The 25,257-nt window shown below is 33.5% G+C and overlaps 2 protein-coding genes and 1 long non-coding RNA gene across 3 annotated transcripts; all 3 read right to left on the minus strand.

The window, feature by feature from the left end:
- Positions 1-2,663: 2,663 nt before the first annotated feature.
- LOC100785609 (cationic peroxidase 1) lies at positions 2,664-4,441 on the minus strand. The gene is made up of 3 exons (XM_003522058.5): positions 4,226-4,441; positions 3,701-3,895; positions 2,664-3,218 (listed from the first exon to the last, which is right to left on the minus strand). The coding sequence occupies exons 1-3, from the start codon at positions 4,439-4,441 to the stop codon at positions 2,664-2,666; spliced, it is 966 nt and encodes a 321-aa protein (XP_003522106.1).
- A 2,942-nt stretch (positions 4,442-7,383) lies between these two features.
- Positions 7,384-9,523, minus strand: LOC100782943 (peroxidase P7). Its single transcript, XM_003522056.4, has 3 exons — positions 9,220-9,523; positions 8,724-8,918; positions 7,384-8,051 (listed from the first exon to the last, which is right to left on the minus strand). Exons 1-3 carry the CDS (start codon positions 9,445-9,447, stop codon positions 7,497-7,499), a joined length of 978 nt encoding a protein of 325 aa, XP_003522104.1. The 5' UTR covers positions 9,448-9,523; the 3' UTR covers positions 7,384-7,496.
- A 14,967-nt stretch (positions 9,524-24,490) lies between these two features.
- LOC102662511 (uncharacterized) lies at positions 24,491-25,116 on the minus strand. Its single transcript, XR_001387662.3, has 2 exons — positions 24,915-25,116; positions 24,491-24,832 (listed from the first exon to the last, which is right to left on the minus strand). It is a non-coding gene; the product is annotated as an uncharacterized lncRNA (long non-coding RNA).
- Between the last annotated feature and the right edge of the window lie 141 nt (positions 25,117-25,257).

The following is a 25,257-nucleotide window of genomic DNA, read 5'->3' on the forward strand; positions in this document are numbered from 1 at the left end:
ACCCAATTGACCTACGATGCATGTAAATATGATATTCATTACCAATGCACTGATATTAGTTCTACCCACATCTGTTAATTTTACTTGTCCCTGATGCCTCACGATGACAAGCCTATTTTAACTACCTATCTCCCAAATGTCTTTGCGAAGATTCAATAATTAAAATACATTAAGGTTAAGTTCTAGATGTTGCTAAATGCATGGGCATTGAGTTATCATTCTATGCCTTGCAATGCTAACCCAAGGATTCTTTTCTTAAGATGTTCTATTAGGTGTTACCCTTTCCTAAGTGTATAACTCCTAAAACTAATGCATGCATTAAATCTTAAACCCTTATTAGGAAATACCCTCTCCTGAGCGAATAAAACCCAAAAGAAATTCAAGAATGAATGCAAGATAACAAGAAAAAAATTAGAACAGAAAAACATGGAATAAATCTTCTTTGCATTGATAATTCTTGAAGTACACCGTACATCGTTGGCTTTTTAGGCCTGCCAGGCCTTAGCTAGGGGATTAACCACTCATGGCCATTGAGGGCTTACAACTGGGGTGAAAGAAAGAATAGGGATAATAAAAACAAAGAATATAGAGAGAGAAGGGAGAGCTCAGGCTTGGAGTGTTGAGAGAATTGCTCTGAGGCGAGATGTGTCGATTCCTTGGGACTGACTCTCTATTTATAGTTGCTGAAGTGGGCTTTGGGCCTTCATATTTGCGCTAAGCGCGACACCTCGCGCTTAGCGCGTTCGGATCGCACGCTTAGTGCGCCTTGCAGGCTTAGCCTGTGCTTCTGTTGGATCGCGCGTTTAGCGCATAGCTGGGGCTTAGCACGCGTAACGGATTCTGCATCTTCGAGTTCAACGCCTCGCTTAGCGCCTGTCTTCTTTGCTCGCTTAGCGCCTGACGCTCGCTTAGCGCCAGTGTTGGGCTGGGCCTGCTTTAGAACTCCTTCTTTCTCTTCATTTCTGTTGCCTTTTTGCTTAATGTAACCTCAATTTTCGTATCTGCAACCAGAAATTCAATTTAATTAATTTTTCAACTTTTAATTATAAATAACTGCTAAATAATTAATTTTAGGCCAAAATTTGGTTAATTAACTACTATTAATTCACAATTATTTAGCAGTTATCAGTGGTCATGGTGGATAGGTTCAAGGTGAGGTGGTATATACAACCTCTTCAAGGCGGTCTAGGGTGACCTGGTGACTGTAGTGAGTGGGTATGATTGAAGGTAGGGGTTTCGGCATATAGAGGCAGCCATGGGAGGCAGTCATGGAGGATAGGTCAGACTAATTTGTTAGAAACATAACTACACTATGCTAAGCTAACTACACTAAACAGCTATTTCATAATTCTTCTCTGTTTATTGATATTGCTGATAGCATATTTATAGCTGAACATATTCCACGATTATGGCCCAACATTGGTCAGCTACCACTACAAGACTAACAACCCTGCATTGAAACGGTTACAATGAAAATGGATGATGGATAAAAGGCAATAACATAATGATATGTAGTAGTAACAGAATGATAAGTGATGGGATATTCTCCAGCTGTTATGGGACACGTAATCACGTAAATGGATGAACTTCTCAGTTGTCTTCTTGGGTCTGTTATGGGACATGGTACGCTGGTGTTGCTACCAATATAACTTTTTTCTTTTGTTTTGGGTCATAAAGTATGAGATGACAAATTGGAAAGGACTATTGTACTCCCACTATTAATCCTGCACCTCCCATTTTAGAATGCAATGAGAGATGCTTGATGAAACATAGAAAATGCAGCAAATAAATGCCATTGGAGAGCCCTGAGATGATCTCAGGTTGTCTTTTGTTATATCTTCTTATCTTTTTTCTAAGTATGTCCCTTTTTCATTTTTTTAGAAGTTAAACCTTTTCCTTTCAAATCTTCTCTCCCCCTCATGCTTTCCTTTTTAGGGTAACAAGACACTTCCTCTTTCATAGAAACAACACATTCCCCCTCTCTTTCATCACACCTCTCCATCCCCCAATTTGATTTCTTGCTCTGGTCTCCCATTAGTCCTCTCTTGCTCTAATTATATGTCAATGTTATAGATATAAAGGATATTTATGATAATAGGAAAAAAAAAACAAATGGAAGCATTAGCAAAAAAGGGAGGTCTATATATATAATAACAAAAGCCTCTCGTGTTTCATGATTCGTGTTGGCCCCCAACGCAAGTTAATGTCCAAATCCAAATTGTTCTCGCACTTTATCAATTAAAGTAGTTTTCTTTTGGTAACTTATACTGATCTTAATTTGTACAATTTTTTTAATGCAAATTATATCACCGATTCACCGATGCAAAAGACTATTTTTTTATTAAAGAATAACACAAAAATGCATAAAGAACTACATTTAACTCTTTTTTTTATATTTTATTAACATTTTTACATTGGAATTAGATTCTTTTTATATATACACTGTTTTGATGTTTTTCTCCGTATGCATTTCTGAGTTAATCAATATAATCATATATCTATATCTGCCGAAAGGTTTCTATATTCAAAAGGACAATGAAAACACACAATTTATCATAAAGGATATCAATCAAACACATATATAAATTCATATTTGTGCACCATGATCTTAGCCTCAAGAAATTATTCTATATGTATATATATCACATAATTTTTGTAATGAACTAGTTCACTTTCCTGCAGTTAACACGGATTTCACCTTGATTCCCAGTAAGGGGCCGAGTATTTCCCATCTTAATCATCGAATTCGCGAAATCCTCGAAGAAAGCTACGTGACCGTAGCTGTACTGTCTAACCAGTGCATCAGTATAGCCACCATTGAAAAGTTCTTGATCAGAATGAAGAAGCCCTTTCTTTTGAACCAAATTAGAGTAATAGCCAATTTCAAAGTGATTCGGTCCGGTTTTGTCCAAAGGAGCAAGGTTGGAGTCACCACCTTTTTTAGGGCAAATGTGTTTGAGACGTTTTGCAAATTTGGGATCGATGTTGTTGGAGTCATTGTAGATATGGTTCCTGAAAAAAATACAACGTGCAAATCCAATGGAGTGGCCTCCAGAAAGAACAACAAGGTCCTTTTCATCAAGACCATGGTTCTTGAAGTTGGTGATTAGTTGAGATAGGTTAAAAGTTGGTGCTGGAATGTTTGCATTTGCTGCTTTACGGCTTGCTGTAGTGGAATCTCTTCTTCCTAGTTCAACTTTCCATGTTGGTCCACCTAACTGCATGAAAATGTATAATTTATATTCACAACTAATTAAGAAATCAATATATAAAAAATTGAATTAAAAATCACTCTGATGGTTAAACATTGTGATAGAAGTACATTAATTAAAATTAAGCATGTTTGAATTAAATCTTTTGTGACCATTTTTGCAGGTGGGTTGAGACTTGAGAATTATAGTCCTGCTCTAAATATCCAAATTGAGTCGCTGAGTCCCTAGATAATAAATCTATACTGTACTATTACGTTATTTGACTTTTGACTTTTGACTGGTCATAGTTTTTGGAAAACAATTAATGCATATCTTCCTCCTCGTATACTTGTATACCACCGACTGATTGAAGTCAAAACGTTAATCGCAGAAAAACATTATATTACATACTGTACTATATACTATATAGATAAACCTATTTAAAGAATAGATTGTATTTGGGAATATAATTAGTAATAATGTTGTAGACTAGTAGTAATATTACTCACCGCAACCACGGAGTCACGAGCGGCAACAGCCACTATGTCAGCACAAGAAACAACTGGTTTTCCACATGCTTCGTCCACAGCCTTCTTGATATCATCAATCACTTCAAATCCTCTTGCAGATTTGAAATTAGGAGTTGCTTTCTTTTCGCTGTCAATGGAGGATGTGGAGTCTAGAAGAACTGAACCATCACAACCCTAAATCACCCTCACAAAACCAAGTTATAGTTGTTAGACACTTAATCTCAAATATTTAAATAATCTAGTTATGAATTACTCCTCACATTTCTTAAATGATATAAATGGTGTTTAAGGTAATATAAACACGCATCTTATGATTAAAAAAATAATTACATATACGTGTCATATTGTTAACATATACTAGTATATACTTATTTTGTGTAAGAATATTTTAACAAATTATAACTTAAATTTTCTCAAAGTACACGAAAAATATAACTTGTTAATTTTTTTTTCTTTCAAAACAATTTTTTTATGGGATTTGTATACAAGAATAGAATGTCTTACGTTAACAAAACAATCATGGAAGTGCAAGCGTAGCAAGGATGCGCCCATACGACGCTCTTTCTTCACCGTGGCCTCCACGACACTTTTGATGGTGCTCAAAGCTTTAGGGCACGAGAAATCATAGTAATTAGGTGACAATTTTGAGAAAGCTGAGGTTGCAAGAGTCGCAAACACAAAAGCATGGAGAAGAACAAAGAAATACCCACGCGATGCCATTCTATTAATAAATATGCGATGACCGATCAATATATAGTATATATCACTAGGCAATGGTAAAACTTATATTATGTATTGGAGTTTATTTGGATTGCTATTGATACATTGTTGAATTTATAGGGGAACTTAGACGCGTGGGGAAAAAGTTAGTATCAATTTTTTATTGTTGGTCTAAATAGAAAAAAAGAAATACCGATAATTAATATTAACATGCACCAAATCACTTGCTTTTGTAGTACTCTCCATAGTGCAGACAAAAATGTGTTCAAAATCCCAAAGTTGCCTTCCCAACTCCATACATAATGCGCACCACCATGCAAACTCCTTACTGACACCGCGTACAAAGTATGCATTTCAAGGCTCACTGGCAAGACTTGTCAATAGTATCGCTTTGAATTCGAATTTTACAATAAGAGAGTACAAACCAAATCTGCCTCTGTATTACCCAACCACTCCCCACCAATAACAATGCCCGGAACCCCGGACCTCTATTCTTGCTTGTAGGTAGGGGTGTGAAAAAAAAAACACAAAAACTGATGCTGATTAAAGGTAACCAAATCGGTTTTCACTCGTGGTTTGAAAAAATGAGCTGTATTGTTGTAAAATAGTGTTTCGATTAATCAAATTGTTTCCATTAAATTGATTTCATTTTCACTTGAATTAGTTTTTTTATTTATTGAAGAAGTAGTTTGAAAACCAAATTGAAATGAGTTTGATTCTTAGAATCTATTTAAAATTAGCAAGTCAAAAGCTAGTTTAGTTTAAAATTAATTTTTTATAATCAATTCGATTCTTAACTGATTTTTTTATGTTGTTCGATTATTTGGATTTAAAATTGAATCGGATAGAACAGTTTGAAATTGATTTTTTTTTTTTACTGAACTAATTTTTGCACCCCATGCTTGCTTGATACACAATGTCAGGTTTTGTATACCATTCAATGAAGGAACAATTAAACCTTTCCAGCTTAGTAGAAAGCCACGCCCAAGATTTGAATATGATGATCTCATAAACAACATCAAAGTCCCTGCCACACAATTGCATATCAAACAACTTAATTGCCCATCATATTATAAAGGTTTTCTGGTTCACTGCGACCACAATTTAAAATCATGTTTCTAATACATCCTCAAAAGCCAGACAGCAACCCAAATTAGCTCCACGCAACACTGAGAACCTCTTTCCATATGCAAAGAAAGAATGTTGGTGCAAGTGTTGGGTGGGATCATTTGGAAGCACACTCTGAACCACAATCCATGAATAGCAGAATTTCCAAATTAATCGTTTCTGCAAAATGTAAGAAAACAGCAGATGCGAGAGAAGAAAAGAGAAAAAAATCACGGTGGGTTTGAAAGCACACACTCTGAACCCCAAGCCATTCCTAGCTCCCAACTCCCTAAAAAACTATTCATCATATCAATCTCCCACACAAAACACTCTCTCCTCCAAGTAAGGTCCCAATCCCACCTCCCATTTTGCCCACTTTCCCCACAATTGAAATTTTTTGCTCTAATTTTTTTTTCTTCGCGATGTTAGAAAATCGTTAATTTTAGTCCAATCTTTAATTATATATATGCTTACTGTTTAAATGAACGATTGATTAATTCTTTGTCAGTATTATGATGAAGTAAAAGTAATTTTTTAATAATTAAAAAATAATTTAGTTAATTAAAATATAAAAAATAAGTAATTAAACTTAAACGTAACAATTTTACTATGATTATTTGCTCAATAAGGCAATTCTCACACGATCTCACTTAAAAACGTTACACTGGGCAATGACGAAATAGTCCATAGAATTTGACGTATTCTTTTTCTAAGCTTTATCATCTATTCGTATATTGAATATATCATCAAAATTTACTCTTTGGGTATTCGTAGATATTCCATGCATTCAAGTATTCTGTTTAAGGACTGTACTAGAAAAAAATCCAGCTAAATTAATTGTTTCTTGCAAAATAGATGGATTTTTAGTAGGGAGAAGTGCACCGAAGGGGTGTTGAAGCAATTAATAGATAGTATTTTGGGAAGCCAGAGCCAAAAATGAGTTTTCTTTTGTGTATTTTTTTTCTTTGTTCAGTAAAAATTTATTATTGAAATTGCAGAGGAACATATTTACAACAAGACTATTTTTTTTACAGATTTTTTGTGAATGCATAAGACATATTAATGATTTGTACATATGTAGACCCAAAAAATAATAATTTGTACATATATTACGGGATTCTATCACTTCAACTTATAACGCGTAATCTATTTTTCAAGGTTTGAATACATGTAAGTGACTTATGTAATTTTATTCTCACTGTTAATTTGTTGCTTTATTTAAGATAGAACTTAATAAAAAAACTTCGTATCCCAGCCTTACCCTTACATATGCAAAGAGGCTGTTTCCGGATTCGAACCCATGACTAACAGGTCACCAAGGCACAACTTTACCGCTGCACCAGGGCTCGCCCTCTCTAAGATAGAACTTAATATAATTTATTAAATATTTTCATATTGTTCTTCAACTAATTAAAACAAAGCTTTTTATTTTCGTAACTTATACTGATATTTGATACAACTCTTACGTAATTTGCTAATGTAAAACTCCATTTTGATTCGACAATAACTCAAAAAACATGTACATAAAATTTTACAGTTAAGTTTGGTCCATTTTTTTTATTGTTTTACATTGGAATTGTCTTATATATATATATATATATATATATACACGTATATATCCACTGTTTTGATGTTCTTCTCCGCATGTTCTACATTTCCGAGTTAATTAAATATATCATTCCTATATTTGATATAAGAGTTGTGATTTTTCTTGCTACAAAAAGAATCATGAAAAGAACTGAGGATTAAAAAAGAAATTGTACGTACCTCTTTAGAATCAATACAAAAGGAATTTTCAAACCAACAATTTATCGTAAATGAAGGATACATACCATCCATTACATATTGTAAATTAATAAATTCATAATTGTGAACCACTATCATAGCCTCAATAATTATTCAATATGTATAATATATAATACTTGCTACTTAACTTTTTGTAATGGAACTAGTTCACTACCCTGCAGTTAACACGAATTTCTCCTTGAGTCCCAGTGAGGGGCTGAATATTTCCCATCTTAATCATCGAATTGGCAAAGTCCTGGAAGAAAGCTATGTAATCATAGCTGTAACGTTCAACCATTGCATCAGTACAACCCCCGTTGAAGAGTTCTTGATCAGAGTGAAGAAGTCCTTTGTATTGGAACAAATCAGAGAAATATTGTAGGTTAAATAAAAGTGGTGAGGTTTGGTCCAAAGGACCAAGGTTGAAGTCACCACTACCATCTATAGGGCAAATGTTTCTAAGTTGTTGTGCATAGATGGGGTTAATGTTGGTGTCATTGTAGACACGGTCCTTAAAAAATTTACAAAATGAAAATCCAATGGTGTGGGCCCCTGAAAGAACAACTAGGTCCTTCACATCAAGACTATGGTTGTTGAAGTTGTTGATGAGTTCAGAGAGGTCGAAACTTGGTGCTGGAAGGTTTGCATTTGCTGCTTCTTTGCTTGCTGTGGTGGAATCTCTTCTCCCCAATTGAACTTCCCATGTTGGCCCACCTAACTGCATAATGCAGAATGAACATGTAAATTCATATTCACAATTAATAAATAAAAAGATCAATTAAAACAATATATATACTAATAATTAATGATTCATTAAGGCATTAAGCATTGAGACGAAGCACGTTAATGATAAATATTGCATGGTTGTAATAGGAAAAAAAAGTAATTTTTAATTTCTTAATTAACCCCAAATAGCACTCATAATAACCCCACCAGCTTTTCTGACCTAAATATAGTTCACGAATAAAACTTTTGTGACCATATATATTTATAGGTGGTTGAGATTACTCCTGTTGTAAATATATATCATCTAAATAATATTCCAACTTGAGTCGCTGAGTCACTAGATAATAACATTATAGTATTACGTTTCGTAGCACTACTATACTACATTTATTTGACTTTTGTCTAGTCATAGTTTTACGAAGACAAATGCATTTCATCTTCCCCGTATAGTAATATTTGATATCGTAATAATTAATACTACTCGATTCCGATTATAAAATAAAATTCACCACCGACTGATTCAAATCATAACGTTAACCATAGAAAAAAAATATTGGAGTATATATATTGATAAACATTAAAAATTAAACTCATAAAACATTTGGGGTTATAAATTAAGTACTTAGTACCTAGTAATGTTATAGTGTTATTAATTATTACTCACTGTAACCACGGAGTCACGAGCTGCAACCGCCAATATGTCAGCGCAAGAAACAATTGGTTGTCCACATGCTTCGTCCACAGCCTTCTTTATATCATCCACCACTTCAAATCCTCTAACAGAATTAATATTAGGAAGTGCATCTTTTTCGCTGTCAATGGTGGGTGAAGAGTCTAGTAGAATTGAACCATCACAACCCTGATGAGACACCAATTACAAAACCAATTAGTAATTGTTAGTTAGACTCACATATTTACATCATCTAAGAATTACTCCCATATGGTGTTTAAGGTAATATGCATATCTTAGAAAAAAAATATTATATGTCTACGTGTGTTTGTTAACATATACTAGTGTACACCCATATTTTTTTAAAGAATGTTTTAACAAATCATAACTTAAATTTTCTTAAAGTACACAAAAATGTAACTTGTTATTTCTTTTTCTTTCTAAAAAAACAAGTGATTGTATATTAACAAATAAATAGAATGTGTCTTACGTTAACAAAGCAATCATGGAAGTGCAAGCGTAGTAAAGAAGCCCCCATACGAGGCTCTTTCTGCACCGCAGCTTCTACTATAATTTGGATGGCAGTCAAAGCATTAGGGCACGAAAATTCATAGTAATTAGGTGACAGTGGTGAGAAAATTGTGGCATGAATAAACGTTGCAAGAGCTGTAGACACAAAGGCATGGAGAAGAACAGACAAATACACACGCGATGCCATTTTTCTAAATATGCAAAGACTGATCAAGGGAGTAATATTAGGCTTAGAGAACAAGATCGCTAGTGGGAAATGGTTAAACCTGTATTATGAATTGGATTTTATGTGGATTACTACAGCTACATATTGCTGAATTTATAGAGGCACTAAGACGTGTGCTGCGGAAAAAAATTAAGACCAATTTTATTTTACGTTGGTCGACCATAGAAGAAAATGCCAATAGAAGAAAAAAATACCTAGTGATTTTTTAGACTGGTCCCATGAAAAAGAGAATTTCATCTCCAAGAAATATTTATTGTGCGTACCAATAAGGAATCAAGAAATCCTTAAAAAAGCATACTTCAGCGAGTCCAGTGCGGGATTGTTAAATGATACACCTACCACAGCGAGAAATGACAAAATGGTGTAAATGGGGATTATACATGGATTAGGAAAATGTTAGTAATAGGCAAACTTTTCTAACTCACTTTTGGCACTTATAATTTTGTATTTTTAATATCTTTTAACTAATAAAAATTATGTATTAATGACTGTGCATGGCAGCACTCCTTCACATGACATATTTTAACTTAAGTGTTGTTGTAAGTTATTTTACATAGATAAAGAGAAATTAATAATAATAAATAAATAAAAAAGTAATAATCTTATAAAATTAACCTTACTATTAATATTATATTAAAAAATTAAAGCGACACGTTAAAAAGTTAAAGCACACATATTATGAGTATCACTGAAAGAAAAATTAATATTATATAAAAATTAAACATTACACTTATTTTAGAACGGAGTATTTTTTATGATAACGAAAGGAGTAATTGTTTTGTTTAAAATTAAATAAAATGAAAGCTGAGACACTTCACAATAGATTCTAATAAAAAAAAGTAAAGAAAGAAGTATTTTCATTAAAAAAAAAAAACTTTTGTTTTTTTTATTATCAAATCATTAGTTCCCACCACACAGGATTTTAAAATAATTTCGTTTGTGATGTGTAATTATTGTTAATCCATGAAAATGTTATACATGATATAAATCAAGCAAGTACTTTTCCATTAAATAAATTATTGTCCTCACATGTGAATGCATCAAAATCTTAAATTAAAAAAAATAAAATACTTTAGTTCTTTTTTTATTATTATTAAAAAGAGCGCCCGGAGCTAGCAGAACATTTCAGTTCAATGAACAACCAAACAAATTCATTATTCCATGAAGATAAGATCGGTGTTTTCCTTTACTAAATGTTTTCTAATGAGTTATTTACATTTGTACTACATAGAGGCTAGCTAAAGAACACACAATTTGATTGTGAAAGATTTATTATAAATAATTAGTATTATATTTTTTTATGTTTATTTGATAAATATAATGTATTTAAATATTAAACATATACAAATTGCAATTTTTTATTGGTTCTTCATTAATAATATTCTGATATATATTTTCAAATATTTTTGGAAGAAATTCAAACGTTTATTTAGATTATATATTTCCTATAAATATGTCACGTTCTGACTCCCTGAGATGTCAGAGATTTCTATTCCAAACTATTAGCATTAAAATTAAAGCTACAGCAGAAACTTTCTCGTCAGCGAATCTGTTCGGGAATGGAAAAATGGGAAAGATATAGGTGATAACAAATGAAGATAGGTTTCTGTTCACCGTGGAAATTGGTTTTGAATTTTACGATATTATGATTTGAAATTGAATTCGAAATCTTTGAAATATATATTATGTTTTGATTCTAAGTGATAATGCACGTGGGCGATTGTAGAATTAAAATATCAGTAGTGAGTTGAATTTAGCTATAAATTGAAAGATAGTATATAGGATTCAAATGTTGGACAAAAATATTAATTTTAATAATTTGATTAAAATTATAATGTGAAAACAAGTGAAATTGAATTTAATTATGAGTTTAACTTTTGTGTCTTTTTGTGGATCCTCAATCCTAGGGGGTAAATACTTTCATGTCACATGGTTGGTTTTTGCAGCTTATCACTCCTTATAACATGATTTTGGGTTGTGATGCTTTTAGAATGGTGCGTTGTTAAACATGTGTGTGCAACAGATGTTTCGTGGGATGATAATTCCCGAGCTCCAATGTTATATCTATGAGTATTAATGGGTTACAGTTCGGTCACATAGATGGCTGGCTATTGTTTTCCGCACCTTTGAGTTGGCTCGTGCATTTTATATTATGGAATGATTATAGATTTTGACTTCCAAAATGGATAAATCTGAAAGGTAAAAAAAATTTCAAAAAGGACGCATAAAACAATTTGGAGGTACAAGAAACTCGAAGCAACACCTTAAGAAATGTATTCTAAATTTTTAGTTTGGCCAGTTGTTTCCTGTACTTCCAATGTTTGCTTCCTATACCTCCTTCAACCTTTCAGAACATCTAATTTGAAATGTAAAATTACATTTTGAAAAGATCTCCTTAGAATATAAAAATTTACATTTTGAAATAGGTGCAGGTTGACATATGGAGGTGATGAGAGGAAAATGGTAGACAAAATTAATAAAATGGAGCATAGAGACACCGTTGAGATAAAGGAGATTCAGGAGAGGTTTTTCTGGAGGGGATGCAGAAGTTGGGTTATGAAGATTCTCTCATATAAACGTGAAAGGATTGGGGGGAGGAGTAAAAGGAAAATTTGTTAGACAGGTTATACAACAACAGGAGGTGCTTCTTCTTTGCATTCAAAAAATAAAGAAAGAGAGCATTGATAAGTCATTGTGTTTTGCGATGTGGGGGAATTCAAACATGGATTGGGTGGTAGCTATTGTAACAATAGTTTATGGCAAATCGAAAAAATTACTGATTGAGTCACGGACAATGTCGCTTTCTTTAAGACATTTCATGACACTGCCAAAAATTGTGCAAGCAGACTATCAACCACGAAGTCCCTAAGATAAAATAGTTCAAATCACTGTATAAGATTCCCATTGCACTGAGGGAACCTTTTCTAGAATTACACCCTCTTGTATGACTTGAAAAGTCATTCTAAAGCCACCCGAAAATATGACTTGAAAAGTCACTCTAACAGCCAACCGAAAATACGACTTGAAAAGTCACTCTAATAGCCAACCGAAAAATATGACTTGAAAATTCACTATTATAGTCAACCGAAAATATGACTTAAAAAGTCACTCTTATAGCCAACCGAAAATAAGACTTAAAAAGTCACTATTATAGCCAACCAAAATTTTAGAGCGACAGAAAGAAAGACGGAGAAGTTTGCCGGAAATGCATCGGCTGAAATATGAGAGGGAGAAAGAAAAGTTGAGGAAATGCTTCTCAACTGGGACAAGGAAAAATGAAGAAAGGAGCTCTCTATATATAGGGAGTGAAACACTATTCTAGTGTTTATCCTGAGCGATGTGGGACTTGAAGCCTTTTTTTTTCTTTCTCTTTTTTTTTCAAACTTTCATCCACATTCTCCTTTGTTCTAACAATCCCCCACTTGAAATTTGAAATGAAGATTTTCGAGGATTTCATAAAATTTTGCATAAACAAAGGTGTCACACAACTTGAACCTTTGCATAGTGAGTAAGATTCAGATTTTACTAAAGTGATTTGAAGTCTTGAACTCTATCTCCGACATCAAACCACACACAACCTTTTCATAGGTGTATTCTATAAAGCCCGTGCGTTAAAGACCATGCACGTCTATCCCGGTATAGTGAACGCTCTAGAAATTTTTGCCCAAAATTTCATATGAAGCGGCCACCACTTCAACATTCACATAGGTGAGTCTATCAAGAGTACTCCTGTAGCCTAGGTACTCCACTCAACATAGAGTATAGATCTCATTAAGAATTACTAATTTTTTTTTCATAACTCATCCTCTTGTTACTTCAGGAATCATGCTGCTTTCACTTATAACAGCATGTTCATCTCATATCACTTCATAACTTGTTATTACCAATTGAACCTAGTTCTTGGGATCTCCAGTCATATAGGTCGGGTTACCATCATGAATGATCATCACAATAAGGGCAATAGTCTCATTCTTTTAGAAGTGTTATGGACTTTCTCTCTAGCTAATCCTTTCGTCAAAGGATATGCTAAATTATCATCAGTGCGTACGTGATCCACTATAACAACTCCTGTTGAGAGTAATTCTCTAACAGTGTTATGCTTACGACGTATCTGTCGTTTCTTATCATTGTAATAACGATTCTCAATTTTTGCAATAGCCGCGGTACTATCACAATGGATCAACACAGCTGGTATCGGTCTTTCCCATAACGGAATCTTTGCAAGTAAGCTTCTCAACCAACTTGCTTCCTCACTAGCAGTTGCTAGTGCTATCATCTCAGATTCCATAGTGGACTGAGCTAAGATAGTCTGTTTCTTTGACTTCCAAGAAACAGCCCCACCAGCTATGCTAAATATATAGCCGCTGGTTGCTTTGGAATCATCTGAAAGAGTGTTTCAATCTGCATCGCTGTATCCTTCAAGTACAGTGAGAAACCTTTTATAATGTAATCCAAGGTTTATGGTTTTTTTTAAGGTGCCTCATTACCCTTTCAATGGCGTGCCAGTGCTCCATACTAGGTCTACTGGTAAACCTGCATAATAATCCCACAACATAGGCTATGTCGGGTCTAGTACAATCAGTGGCATACCTAAGGCTGCCAATGATACTTGCGTACTCAGTTTGTCGTATACCTTCTCCAGTGTTCTTAAATAGTTTTACACTAGGATCATATGGTGTACTAGCAGGTTTACAGTCAAAGTAATCATATTTCTTTAAGATCTTCTCAATGTACTGAGATTGATCTAGAGAAATTCCCTCTTTTGACCTAATAATCTTAATACCAAGGATTACACTTGCTTCTCCGAGGTCTTTCATATCAAATTTATTACACAACAATGATTTCACATCGTTCACTACATGAATATGTGAACCAAATATGAGAAGGTCATCGACATATACATATATTATAGTGCAAATATTATTTACAGATTTGTAGTAAATGCATTTGTCACTTTCATTCACCTTAAACCCATTCGAGACTATTAAGCTATCAAACTTTTCATGCCACTGCTTAGGTGTTTGTTTTAGACCATACAAAGATTTATCTAACTTGCAGACTTTATCTTCTTGTCCATGAATCACAAACCCTTCAGGTTGCTCCATATAGATTTCCTCTTCCAATTCACCATTTAAAAAAGCAGTTTTAACATCCATTTGGTGTACCACTAGACTGTGAATAGCAGCAAGAGATATTAGCACCCGAATAGATGTTATTCTAGTAACTAGTGAAAAGGTGTCGAAGAAATCCACATTCTCTTTGCCTAAAACCCTTGGCTACAAGGCGAGCCTTGTATTTATCCACAGTACCATCAGATTTTAGTTTCTTTTTCAAGATCCATTTACAACCAATTGGTTTGCAACCAGGAGGCAAGTCTACTAAATGCCAGGTCTTGTTAGATTCTAAAGAATTCATCTCATCATTAATGGCTTCTTTCCACAAGTCAGCATCCAAAGAAGACAAAGCTTCTTGGAGGTTTGACGGATCCTCCTCTAATGTATAGGCCATATAATTAGGCCCATAATCTTTAGCAATTCTTGCTCTCTTACCTCTTCGAGGCTCAATATCTGGTTCTGGTCGTGCAAGATTTTCACTACTAATAACAGGAAGATAACTGGATGAAGTACCCCCACTATTCCTTAATTTAAAAGGAAATTTATTTTCATAAAAATCAGCATCATTTGACTCTATGATCACTTTTGCGTTTAGGTCATAAAACCTATACGCTTTGCTATTAATAGCATAACCAATGAACACACATTCATAGGCTCTACTTGCAAGTTTAACCCTCTTGGGGTCTGGGATCCTTACATAGGCTAGACATCTCCAAGTTCTCAAATAAGACAAATTTGGTTGTCTTTTCTTTAATATCTCATAGGGAGATGTCTTTCTTTTTGATTTGGGGATTCTATTTAGCACATAAAAAACAGTTAATAAAATTTCGCCCCACCAAAAAGATGTTGCACTAGAACTCAACATAGTAGCTACAACTAATTCTGTAAAAGTTCTGTTCTTTCTTTCAGCTTTACCATTCATTTCAGGTGAATATGGAGCAGTCGTCTCATGTATGATTCCATGCAAATTATAAAACTCATTAAACAAACTTAAATCATACTCTGTGCCTCTATCACTTCGAAGTTTCTTAATTTTCTTATTGAATTGATTTTCAATTTCTGTTACATATAACTTAAACATGTCAAGCGCTTCACTTTTATTTTTCATAAGATATACATATGTATAATCAGAGCAGTCATAAATAAAAGTGATAAAATATCGTTTTCCATTTCTGGTCAACGTTCCATCAAATTCACATATATAAGAATGTATTAAATCCAATGGCTCAGCTTCCTCAGTATCATACTTCTCTTCCAGAGCCAGCCAAACTAATTTGGCAGACTTATATAGGTTATAATAATCATAGAGATCATCAGCTAACCCATTCAGAATGAAATTCTTGTATAAGTAATCATTTTCATCCCAAAGAGCTAATTCCATAGTATTTTATCCTTCACTTCCTTCTCAGCATCTTTAGGCATCACTGGAATATCAGTGTTCAAAACATAGGCAACTTTTCTCATAGTTAAAGAAAACATAATCTTTTGTTGCCAACGTTTGAAATGATACCCTTCAAACCTAAAAGGTTTGTTGAGGTCATTGTTGTTCGAGCCAGTAATATCTACGGTAGCCATAGTAGAGCCGAAAACGCCTTAAAGTTGTTGTAACAATAGTTTATGGCAAACCGAAAAAATTACTGGCTGAGTCGCGGACAATGTCGCTTTCTTTAAGACGTTTCATGGCACTGTCAAAAATTGTGCAAGCAGACTATCAATCACGAAGTCTCCAAGATAAAACAGCCCAGATCACTGTATAAGATTTCCACTGCACTGAGGGAACCTTTTATAGAATTACACCCTCTTGTATGACTTGAAAAGTCACTCTAAAGCCACCCGAAAATATGACTTGAGAAGTCACTCTAATAATCAACCGAAAAATATGACTTGAAAAGTCACTATTGTAACCAATCGAAAATATGACTTAAAAAGTCACTCTTATAGCCAACCGAAAAGTATGACTTAAAAAGTCACTCTTATAGCCAACCGAAAATATGACTTAAAAAGTCACTATTATAGCCAACCAAAATTTTAGAGTGACAGAAAGAAAGAGGGAGAAGTTTGCCAGAAATGCATCAGTTGAAATATGGGAGGGAGAAAGAAAATTTGAGGAAATGTTTCTCAACTGGGACAAGGAAAAATGAAGAAATGAGCTCTCTATATATAGGAAGTGAAACACTATTCAAGTGTTTATCTTGAGCGATGTGGGACTTGAAGCCTTTTTTTTTCTCTCTTTTTTTTTCAAACTTTCATCCACATTCTCCTTTGTTCTAACAGTAGCTCCTTCAAGGGGTGCTTGCGCAGGGTTACTATGTATTTGGGATACCTTAAAGTTCCAAGTACATAGGCACTTTGTAGGAGATAGATTCATTTTGTTGGAAGGAACTTGGCTAGAGAATGGTGTAATAGTTGCTAATGCTTATTTACTGTGCAAATTGCGGAACAAAAAGAAACTATGGGATGAACTTAGAGGTAGAAGAGCCTTGTTGGGAGTTGGTGTTTGGTTGGAGACTTTAATTGCGTTAGAAGGGTGGAGGAAAGTGTTGGAAATGATGATGGCGTTAACGTTGGTGGCTTGGGGGAAAAGTTTAACAATTTCATTGAGCATATGAAGGCTAAAGATCTACCTTTGGTAGGAAGAAAATTCATATACTATATATAGACCAAACAAGAAGTAGAATTGATATGATCTTGGTGTCCAATGAGTGGTTAAATCTTTTTGCCTAAGAGTGCACAATATGTTTTGCAAAGGAATATTTTCGATCATTGTCCTATTGTGTTGAAAAGTTTCATTGTCAATTGGGGGCCTAAACCCTTTAGAACTTAATTTGGATTGTTGGTTTTTGGATAAGAAGTTTGTAGAGTTTGTCAAGAAGGAATGAGAGGGGTTCAAATTTGAAGGGTGGGGTGCTTTTGTGCTAAAAGAAAAATTAAACATAGCTTTCCGAAATGGAATGAGGAGTACTTTGAAATTGTGGAAGTCAACCAAAAGAAAATTTTCCAAGAGATGAATGAACAAGAAGTGAAAGAAGCTCTTGCTATTTTGAGTGATGAAGATGTTGTGAGAAAAAAAGGAGCTACAGGAGGAATTTTGGAGGACTACAAAATGTAAAGAGCCTTGCTAAGAGAAAAATCAAGATTCAAGTGGTTAAGTGAGGGGGATAAAAATTCAAGGTTTTTTCTGTATTCGATGAATTGGAGGAGACAAAAAAAATGATAAGGGATATCATTCTAAACCACTTCGGGTCAAAGATGAAGTGAAAAAGTTCTTTAATGTGAGATTTAAGGAGGTGGAAGAGGACCAACCTTATCTAGATGGGGTGAAGTTCAACCGAATTTCGCCTAATGATAACATGCTCCTCTTGGCTATGTTTGAAGAGGAAAAGGTTAAAGAGGTCGTTTGGAGTTGTGAAAGCTCAAAGTGTCTAGGCTTGGATGACTTTAATGTCAAATTTATTAAAGCCTTTTGGGATATCATGAAAATGGACGTGATGAGATTTTTGGGTGAGTTTCATAGAAATGGTGTTTTTCCAAAAGGATCCCAAAGTGGAGGGGGCAAACAAGTTGGGAGACTTTAGGCCAATTTCCTTTGTGGGATGCTTATATAAAATTGTGGCAAAACTTCTCTCAAATAGGTTGAAGAAAGTTTTATGTAGAGTGGTAGATAGAAGTCAAAGCGCTTTCTTGAGCGGAAAATCCATACCTCAAAGTGTGCTTGTGACAAATGAGGTGGTGGAGGAAACTAAAAGGGTGCGGAAGAAATGTGCGCTTTGCAAGGTTGATTTTGAAAAGGTATATGACTCGGTGAGTTGAAGCTTCCTATTTTATATGCTAAAGAGGGTGGGTTTTGATGATAAATAGGTATCTTGGATTGAAGCTTTTTTGAAAAGTAGTTATGTGTTCTTTTTTGGTAAATGGGAGTCCAACTAAGGTATCTAAAGGTTTGAGGCAAGGAGATCCATCGACATCGTATATGTTTATGGTGGTTGCCGAAGGATTAATAAGAGAAGCTATTGAGTTGAATATGTTTTCGAGCTTCAAGGTGGGAAATGAAGGTGTTCAAGTGAATTTATTGCAATATACGGATGATACAATATTTGTTGGGAAGACTTCTTTGAAGAATGTCATGACTATCTAAACAATATTAGTTAGATGCTTTGAGTTAGCTTCTGGCCTAAAGGTAAATTTTTCAAAGAGTCAGTTTGGAGGATTGGAGTGGAATTGGTTATTATTGAGTGGTTTGTGGATGTTTTAAATAATAAGTTACTTATCTTCCCCTTTGTGTACCTAAGTTTTCCTATTGCGGAAAATCCTAAGAGAGTATGTGGGAGGATATTGATAAAATAAAAAAAGTTGTCAAGTTGGTAATTTGGTTGCTTTACTTTGTGGGTTGAGTGTGTTTAGTAAATTCGATTGTGTCTTCTTTTTCTTTGTTTTTTCTTTCCTTTTTTAAAATGCCTAGTAGTGTGGTGAGGAGGGTTGTGTCCATGCAAAGGAACTTTTTGTTGGGTGGTGAAGAGGGAAAAAAGAAAGTGGCTTGGCTATCATGGGAAAATGGGTGTAAACCAAAGAGTTTGGGTGGGTTGGACATTAAAAATATTGGTTTGTTTAACTTTGCTCTTCTAGCAAAGTGGAGGTGGGAGTTTTGTAGGGAAGGAGATGGATTATGGAAGAGGGTTTTAATATCAAATATGATGGTCAGAGGGGGCTTGGGGGCATTGGAGGGGATAAGAAGTCTTCAATCCATTTGGTGGAGGGATTTAGTTAAGGTGTGTGGAGGCAGCAAAATGATACCAAGTGGTTTGACAAATTGTAGAATGGAAGGTGGGAGGTGGGGGTAAGGTGAGTTTTTGGCATGATCATTGGGGTGATCATAAGCCATTAGCTTATTTGTTCCCTAGGGTGTGTTTGAATAGTAATCAAAAGGAGGTGAGAATTTGCCGTATGGAGTTGTGGAAAAGTGAGATTGGGAACTGAAATTTTTCTTGGAGGCAAGACTGGTTCGTTTAGGAATTGGATATGGTTGAAAATTTCCTTAATGTTGTGTTGTGTCTTAGGTTCCATAAGGAGGAGGTGGATGTGTGGCTTTGGAAGAGTGGTACGTGTTGGGACTATATAACGAAAGGGCGGGATACACATGTCTACTTGGATCCATGTTGGTGATGAGCACGAGGATATTTTTCATATGGTCTTGAGGTTAAAATTTTCACCTAAAGTTGCCACTTTTATGTGGAAAATCATGCACAACATACCACCAACAAGGGATAACTTCCACAAAAGGGGTATTATATCATTACAAGAAAAATAACCTGTCTATAGACTCTTTTTGCCTACAGTCATGAACTAGTGTAGGTAAAATTAAAAAAATACTTCAACCTACAACTAATTAATGTAGGTAAAACTCAGCAACTTGTACCTATCATTATTTGATGTAAGTAAATTCATTAAAACTAAAAATGACTTCTACCTACAACTACTTTATGTAGGTATATAAAACTCCCAAAAATTTGTGCCTATGGTCGATTAGTGTAGGTAAAACTCATATTACAAGAAATTTGACATATACCTATGGACACTTTTAGTGACAATCATTAAAAATGTGGGTATAAGCTTCATATACATACAAACATATGATAAATTATTAGTATATGGTTATAAATGTTTGATTTTAGACAATATTTGTTTCAGTGATAGATTTGAAATTATAGGTATAGCTAAGTAATTTATACCTACAAACATATGATAAATCATATGTATAAGTATCATCTAACTAACTAACTAACTAACTATATATATATATATATATATATATATATATATATATTTGTATTTCTATCACTATTTATTTTAGTGATGAATTTAGAACCATGAGTATAGGTAGTATATGCCCACAAATATATAGTTTTGTAACTATTTGTTTTTAGAATGGATTTGAAACTATAGCTATAAATAATATAAACCTATAAAAATTTTATTTTTTAATAAAAAAATTAAAACAACACTTATTTGATGCAGACTAAACTTGTTAGTTTTTTTTTTTTTTTACAAAACTAACTTGTTAGTTTGTCACCATAGTTTAGATTTGATTGATTTTTGTTAACTAAAATTATCCAACATTCAACTATAGTAGAATAATAAAAAAAATAACTTTTTAATGATTAAAATGAAAAAATCTTTACTAAAATAAAAATAATAATAATTCAATTTTATTTTGAAAAGGATGAGTATCTTCACTCCTCCTCCCATTTTCCCTCCTTCCTAGCTCAATGTCTCCACTCTTTAACTCTTCTCATTACATACACTAAATCTTTGATTCAACAACTTCTTTCCAAAACTCATTTAAACACTCAAACTGATTGAAAACTCAAATGCTTCAAACGCTCCTTTTGCTCCCAAATTTGTAGATCTTGTACATGGCTGATTTTCTTATCTAATTCTAGCAAACCCATGCCATCACTACCATCCTCACTGTCGATTGCCACTTCCCCTTCCCCACACTAACTTTGCGGCCGAGTTCTTCATCATGCAAATTCTCAAGTGCAAGGTCCTCTCTTTCTCCCCCCTCTTCAATGCTTTTGGTTATTTTGTAATCCTTTGTCATTGTGATTTTGCCTTTGATTTGATCTTATGTTTTTTTGTTCACGATTTATTTTTCAATTTACCATTCTCTAGTTGTAACGCATTTGCAATTACATATTTGATTTTGTTTCTTGATTCATGCACTCATTTATTTGCTCAAACAGATCCTGTCTTGTTTTTAGATTCAAAATCAATTGTGGCAACTATTTCTGTTAAATCAAAGTTGGCTCATGCATGAAGCCACTTAGAAAAAAGAAAATATCATTCAGTATAGTTGACTTTAATATTTGTGATCAATCTTCTCCAATTTATAGCCTTATGATTCATTTGAACTTCTCTTTTTTGTGATTTTAAATAGTGTGATGAAATAAATAGCATGATGTAGCAGTCATAAAAGGTGTTGGATGGCTTAGATTTTAGAAAATGAAACAATAGGACAAACTGTTTGTTAGGATCCCAATTAATAGACCAAAAGAGTGAAAGATACATGTGAGAAAGAAACTATGTAGGACCTAAGGCAGTTAGAAGTTAGAACTTATAAGAGGGACAATTAGTTTTGGGTAGGCAACAATAGTGTGTATAGATTTTACAAGGAAAGAGTGAGGTGTGATGAAGAACCTGATTGGTATAATTGAGGATTATATCTTAGGCTTGGGACTAAAAAATAGTTTTTCTCTCAACCAGGTTTTGTTGCATTGAGGAGGCACCTTCCATCTTTGTCTTGATATAAATTATAATCACCTAATTTCAACAATAATAGTCCTTGACTTTGTAAATTTGTCTTGTTGCAATTAAAACATTTGATGCATCTAAAAAAGAGTCATTCCAAAGGCGTGCTGCAATTATGTGGACTATTAATGATTTTCTTGCTTATGCAAATTTGTCTGGTTGGAGCACTAGAGCTTAATATGTTTGTCCATGTTGTGGTTTTGAGATTGGTTCAAAGTGGTTGCGTTAGGGTAGAAAGTTTTGCTATATGTGTCATCATTGTTGGTTAGAGGTTGATCATAAGTGAAGATACAATAAAAGAGATTTTGATGGAACCCAGGAGTTTAAAGCTCTACCTGAGAAGTATTTTGGGGATTGGTCAACATTGAAAAAGAGAAGCATTTTGTTTACATTGCCTTATTGGAAACATAGTGTGCTCTGTCATAATCTTGATGTTATGCACATAGAAAATAACGTGTGTGATAACATTATTGGGACATTGTTACAATTAGAAGGTAAGTGAAAGGACAATGATAAGGCATATTATGATATTGTTGATATGAATATTAGAAGCCAATTACATCCAAAGATGCATCCAAGTAAAGGCAAACAATATTTTCCCAGAGCTTGTTATCAAATTACTTCAAAGGAGAAAGAATCATTTTTGGAAGTTCTCAAATCAATAAAAACTCCAGATGAATATTTGTCTAATATTTCAAGATGTGTGCAAGTGAAGGAACACAATATTTGGTCTCAAAAGTTATGATTGTCACCTTTTAATGCAAGAGTTTGTTCCTATACCTATGAAAGGTTGTTTGCCAAACAAAGTGAGTTTAGCTATATTCAATCTTTGATTTTTTTTTTTTCAAGAAGTTGTGTGGCAAGATGCTTAATGAGTGTAATTTAGAGCACTTAGACCATTAAGTAGCTCAAACATTATGCCAAGTAGAACAAATTTTTCCTTCATCTTTTTCCACTATAATGGTACATTTGGTAATCCATTTGGCACATGAAGCAAGAGCTGGAGGTCCTTTACATTACTGATGGATGTATCCTATTGAAAGGTATGAATACTTTTTAATCATTTTAAAACATTCTAGAGTTATAAAGTAAAACGATATTGTCTTAATTTGTAACCAAATGTTTTCTTTTTAGGTTCCTTTTGACTTTAAAGTCATACGCTTGTAATCAAGCACATCCAGAAGGATCTATTGCAAAAGGATGTTTAGCTCCTGAATACTTGATATTTTGTTCAATATATCTATCTAGGATGGAGACTCGTTTTAATCGATCTGCTCAAAATATGTTTTGTGGAAAATGCAAGTGTTTTAAATCCTAGAGGTAGATCATTGGGGGAGAAAGAAGGAAGTTGGATTCAATGTGAAGAAGAGAAAAAAAAGCTTATTGAATTTCTCTTGATAAGAAAGCATTGGTTCAAGCACATAGATATGTGCTTTTCATTAGCAACAATGTTGACCCCTTTCAAAAGTAATACAATTTCTTTCATGCTTATATTTAATTATTGAAATTTTTTATAATATCTTTCTACTAATTCTAATACTTACTTTTTCTAACACTTTTTACATTAAGTCCATACTAATATTATCAAGAGAAAAAATTGTCAACTATCCCCGTATGAAGTTGACAAAATTCATAGTAAAGAATTTCTATGTGAAATTTTACATTAAGTCCATACTAATATTAAATTTTGCATTAATTTAAAATTTTAACCATTTGAAATAAAATTGTGGTAGGTTGCTCGATTCAAAGAGCAAGGCAACATTCTAGTGACAAATGATATCAAGTGATTAACACATGATCCACTAGAAACACTATTAGAAAATATGCTTTCTACATCGGTTATTTATGACTTTCAACATCGATTTTTGAACCGATGTTGAAAGTACTGACGTTGATAGTATTATCGTTAACATCGATTTTTTAAAAACTGATGTTAACGTAAAATTACCAACATCGGTTATATAAATAACCGATGTTGCTAATATGAATTACACCCAAAAAATGTATATTAATGTTGAAAGTTAACATCGGTTTTTCAAAAAATCGATGTTAACGAATGTGTTAATGTTGACAGTTAACATCAGTTTTCTGTAAAAAAAAACCGATGTTAACGAATGTATTACTATTGACAGTTAACATCGATTTTTTTACAGAAAACCGATGTTAAATAACGTTAACATCGGTTTTCTGCAAAAAACCGATGTTAACGAATTTGTTAATGTTGACAGTTAACATCGGTTTTCTGTAAAAAAACCAATGTTAACGAATGTTCTACTATTGATAGTTATCATCGGTTTTTTCAAACAACCGATGTTAACTAACGTTAACATCGGTTTTCTGTAAAAAAAACCGATGTTAATAAATGTGCTACTATTGACAGTTAACATCGGTTTTTTCAAAAAACCGATGCTAACTAACATTAACATCGATTTTCTGTAAAAAAAACCGATGTTAATGAATGTGTTATTATTGACAGTTAACATCGGTTTTCCGTAAAAAACCGATGTTAACGAATGTGTTACTGTTGACAGTCAACATCGGTTTTTTTATATTTACTATTGACAGTCAACACTGATGTTGTTTTCAGGAATTTTTTTTAAAATAATGTCTCTGTTTTTACAAAAAAACCAAAATTTAACCTGTAAATTTAAAATTAGACCACACAACACACAACATATATCATTTGCATTCTGCTTTCAAATAGGTTTTAGCAAAAAACTAGCTATCAACGAAGGTTATTCAATGTTAAGATGAAACAACAATTGTAAAAAATGTAATGCAAAGAATGTAAACTAATTAAGTAACCTAAAGTTACATAGTTGCCTAACATCCTATGTTTGATTTCTAACTTTTAGATAATACTGTGCCCACTAGATGCGAAGCGCCTTGAATCTCTCAGCTTCCAATGGTCTAACTTCATTAAAATACTGCATGATCAAATAAAAAAAATAAATTAATAATGTAATAACAATTATAAGAAAACCAACTTTGTTTGAAATAAAAAATTACCGTCTCCCAATTATTCCTGAAAGATCCTAAGATTATCATGGACATTCAGTGCATCACGTAGTAGCCACATTCAGTGATTCCTTTTTGTCTATTACACTAAAAACATAATAAAATTTGGATATTAATTAAACCTTAACTACAATTAGTGTACACACACATAAAATATATATAAGTAGAACTTTTATTTAAATCACGTATCTTAACAACAATCCACCTAGCAGCAGCCTTGGATTTAGGTTGTGGAGTATCATCAAATCCTTTCAAAGCACTAGTGTTGAATATGAGGAACATTAAAATATTGATGTTGTTGAGTTATGCCAATGAAAATGTATTGAAAACAATA

This window comes from Glycine max, chromosome 3, assembly GCF_000004515.6.
Source record: "Glycine max cultivar Williams 82 chromosome 3, Glycine_max_v4.0, whole genome shotgun sequence".
Lineage (NCBI taxonomy): Eukaryota > Viridiplantae > Streptophyta > Magnoliopsida > Fabales > Fabaceae > Glycine > Glycine max.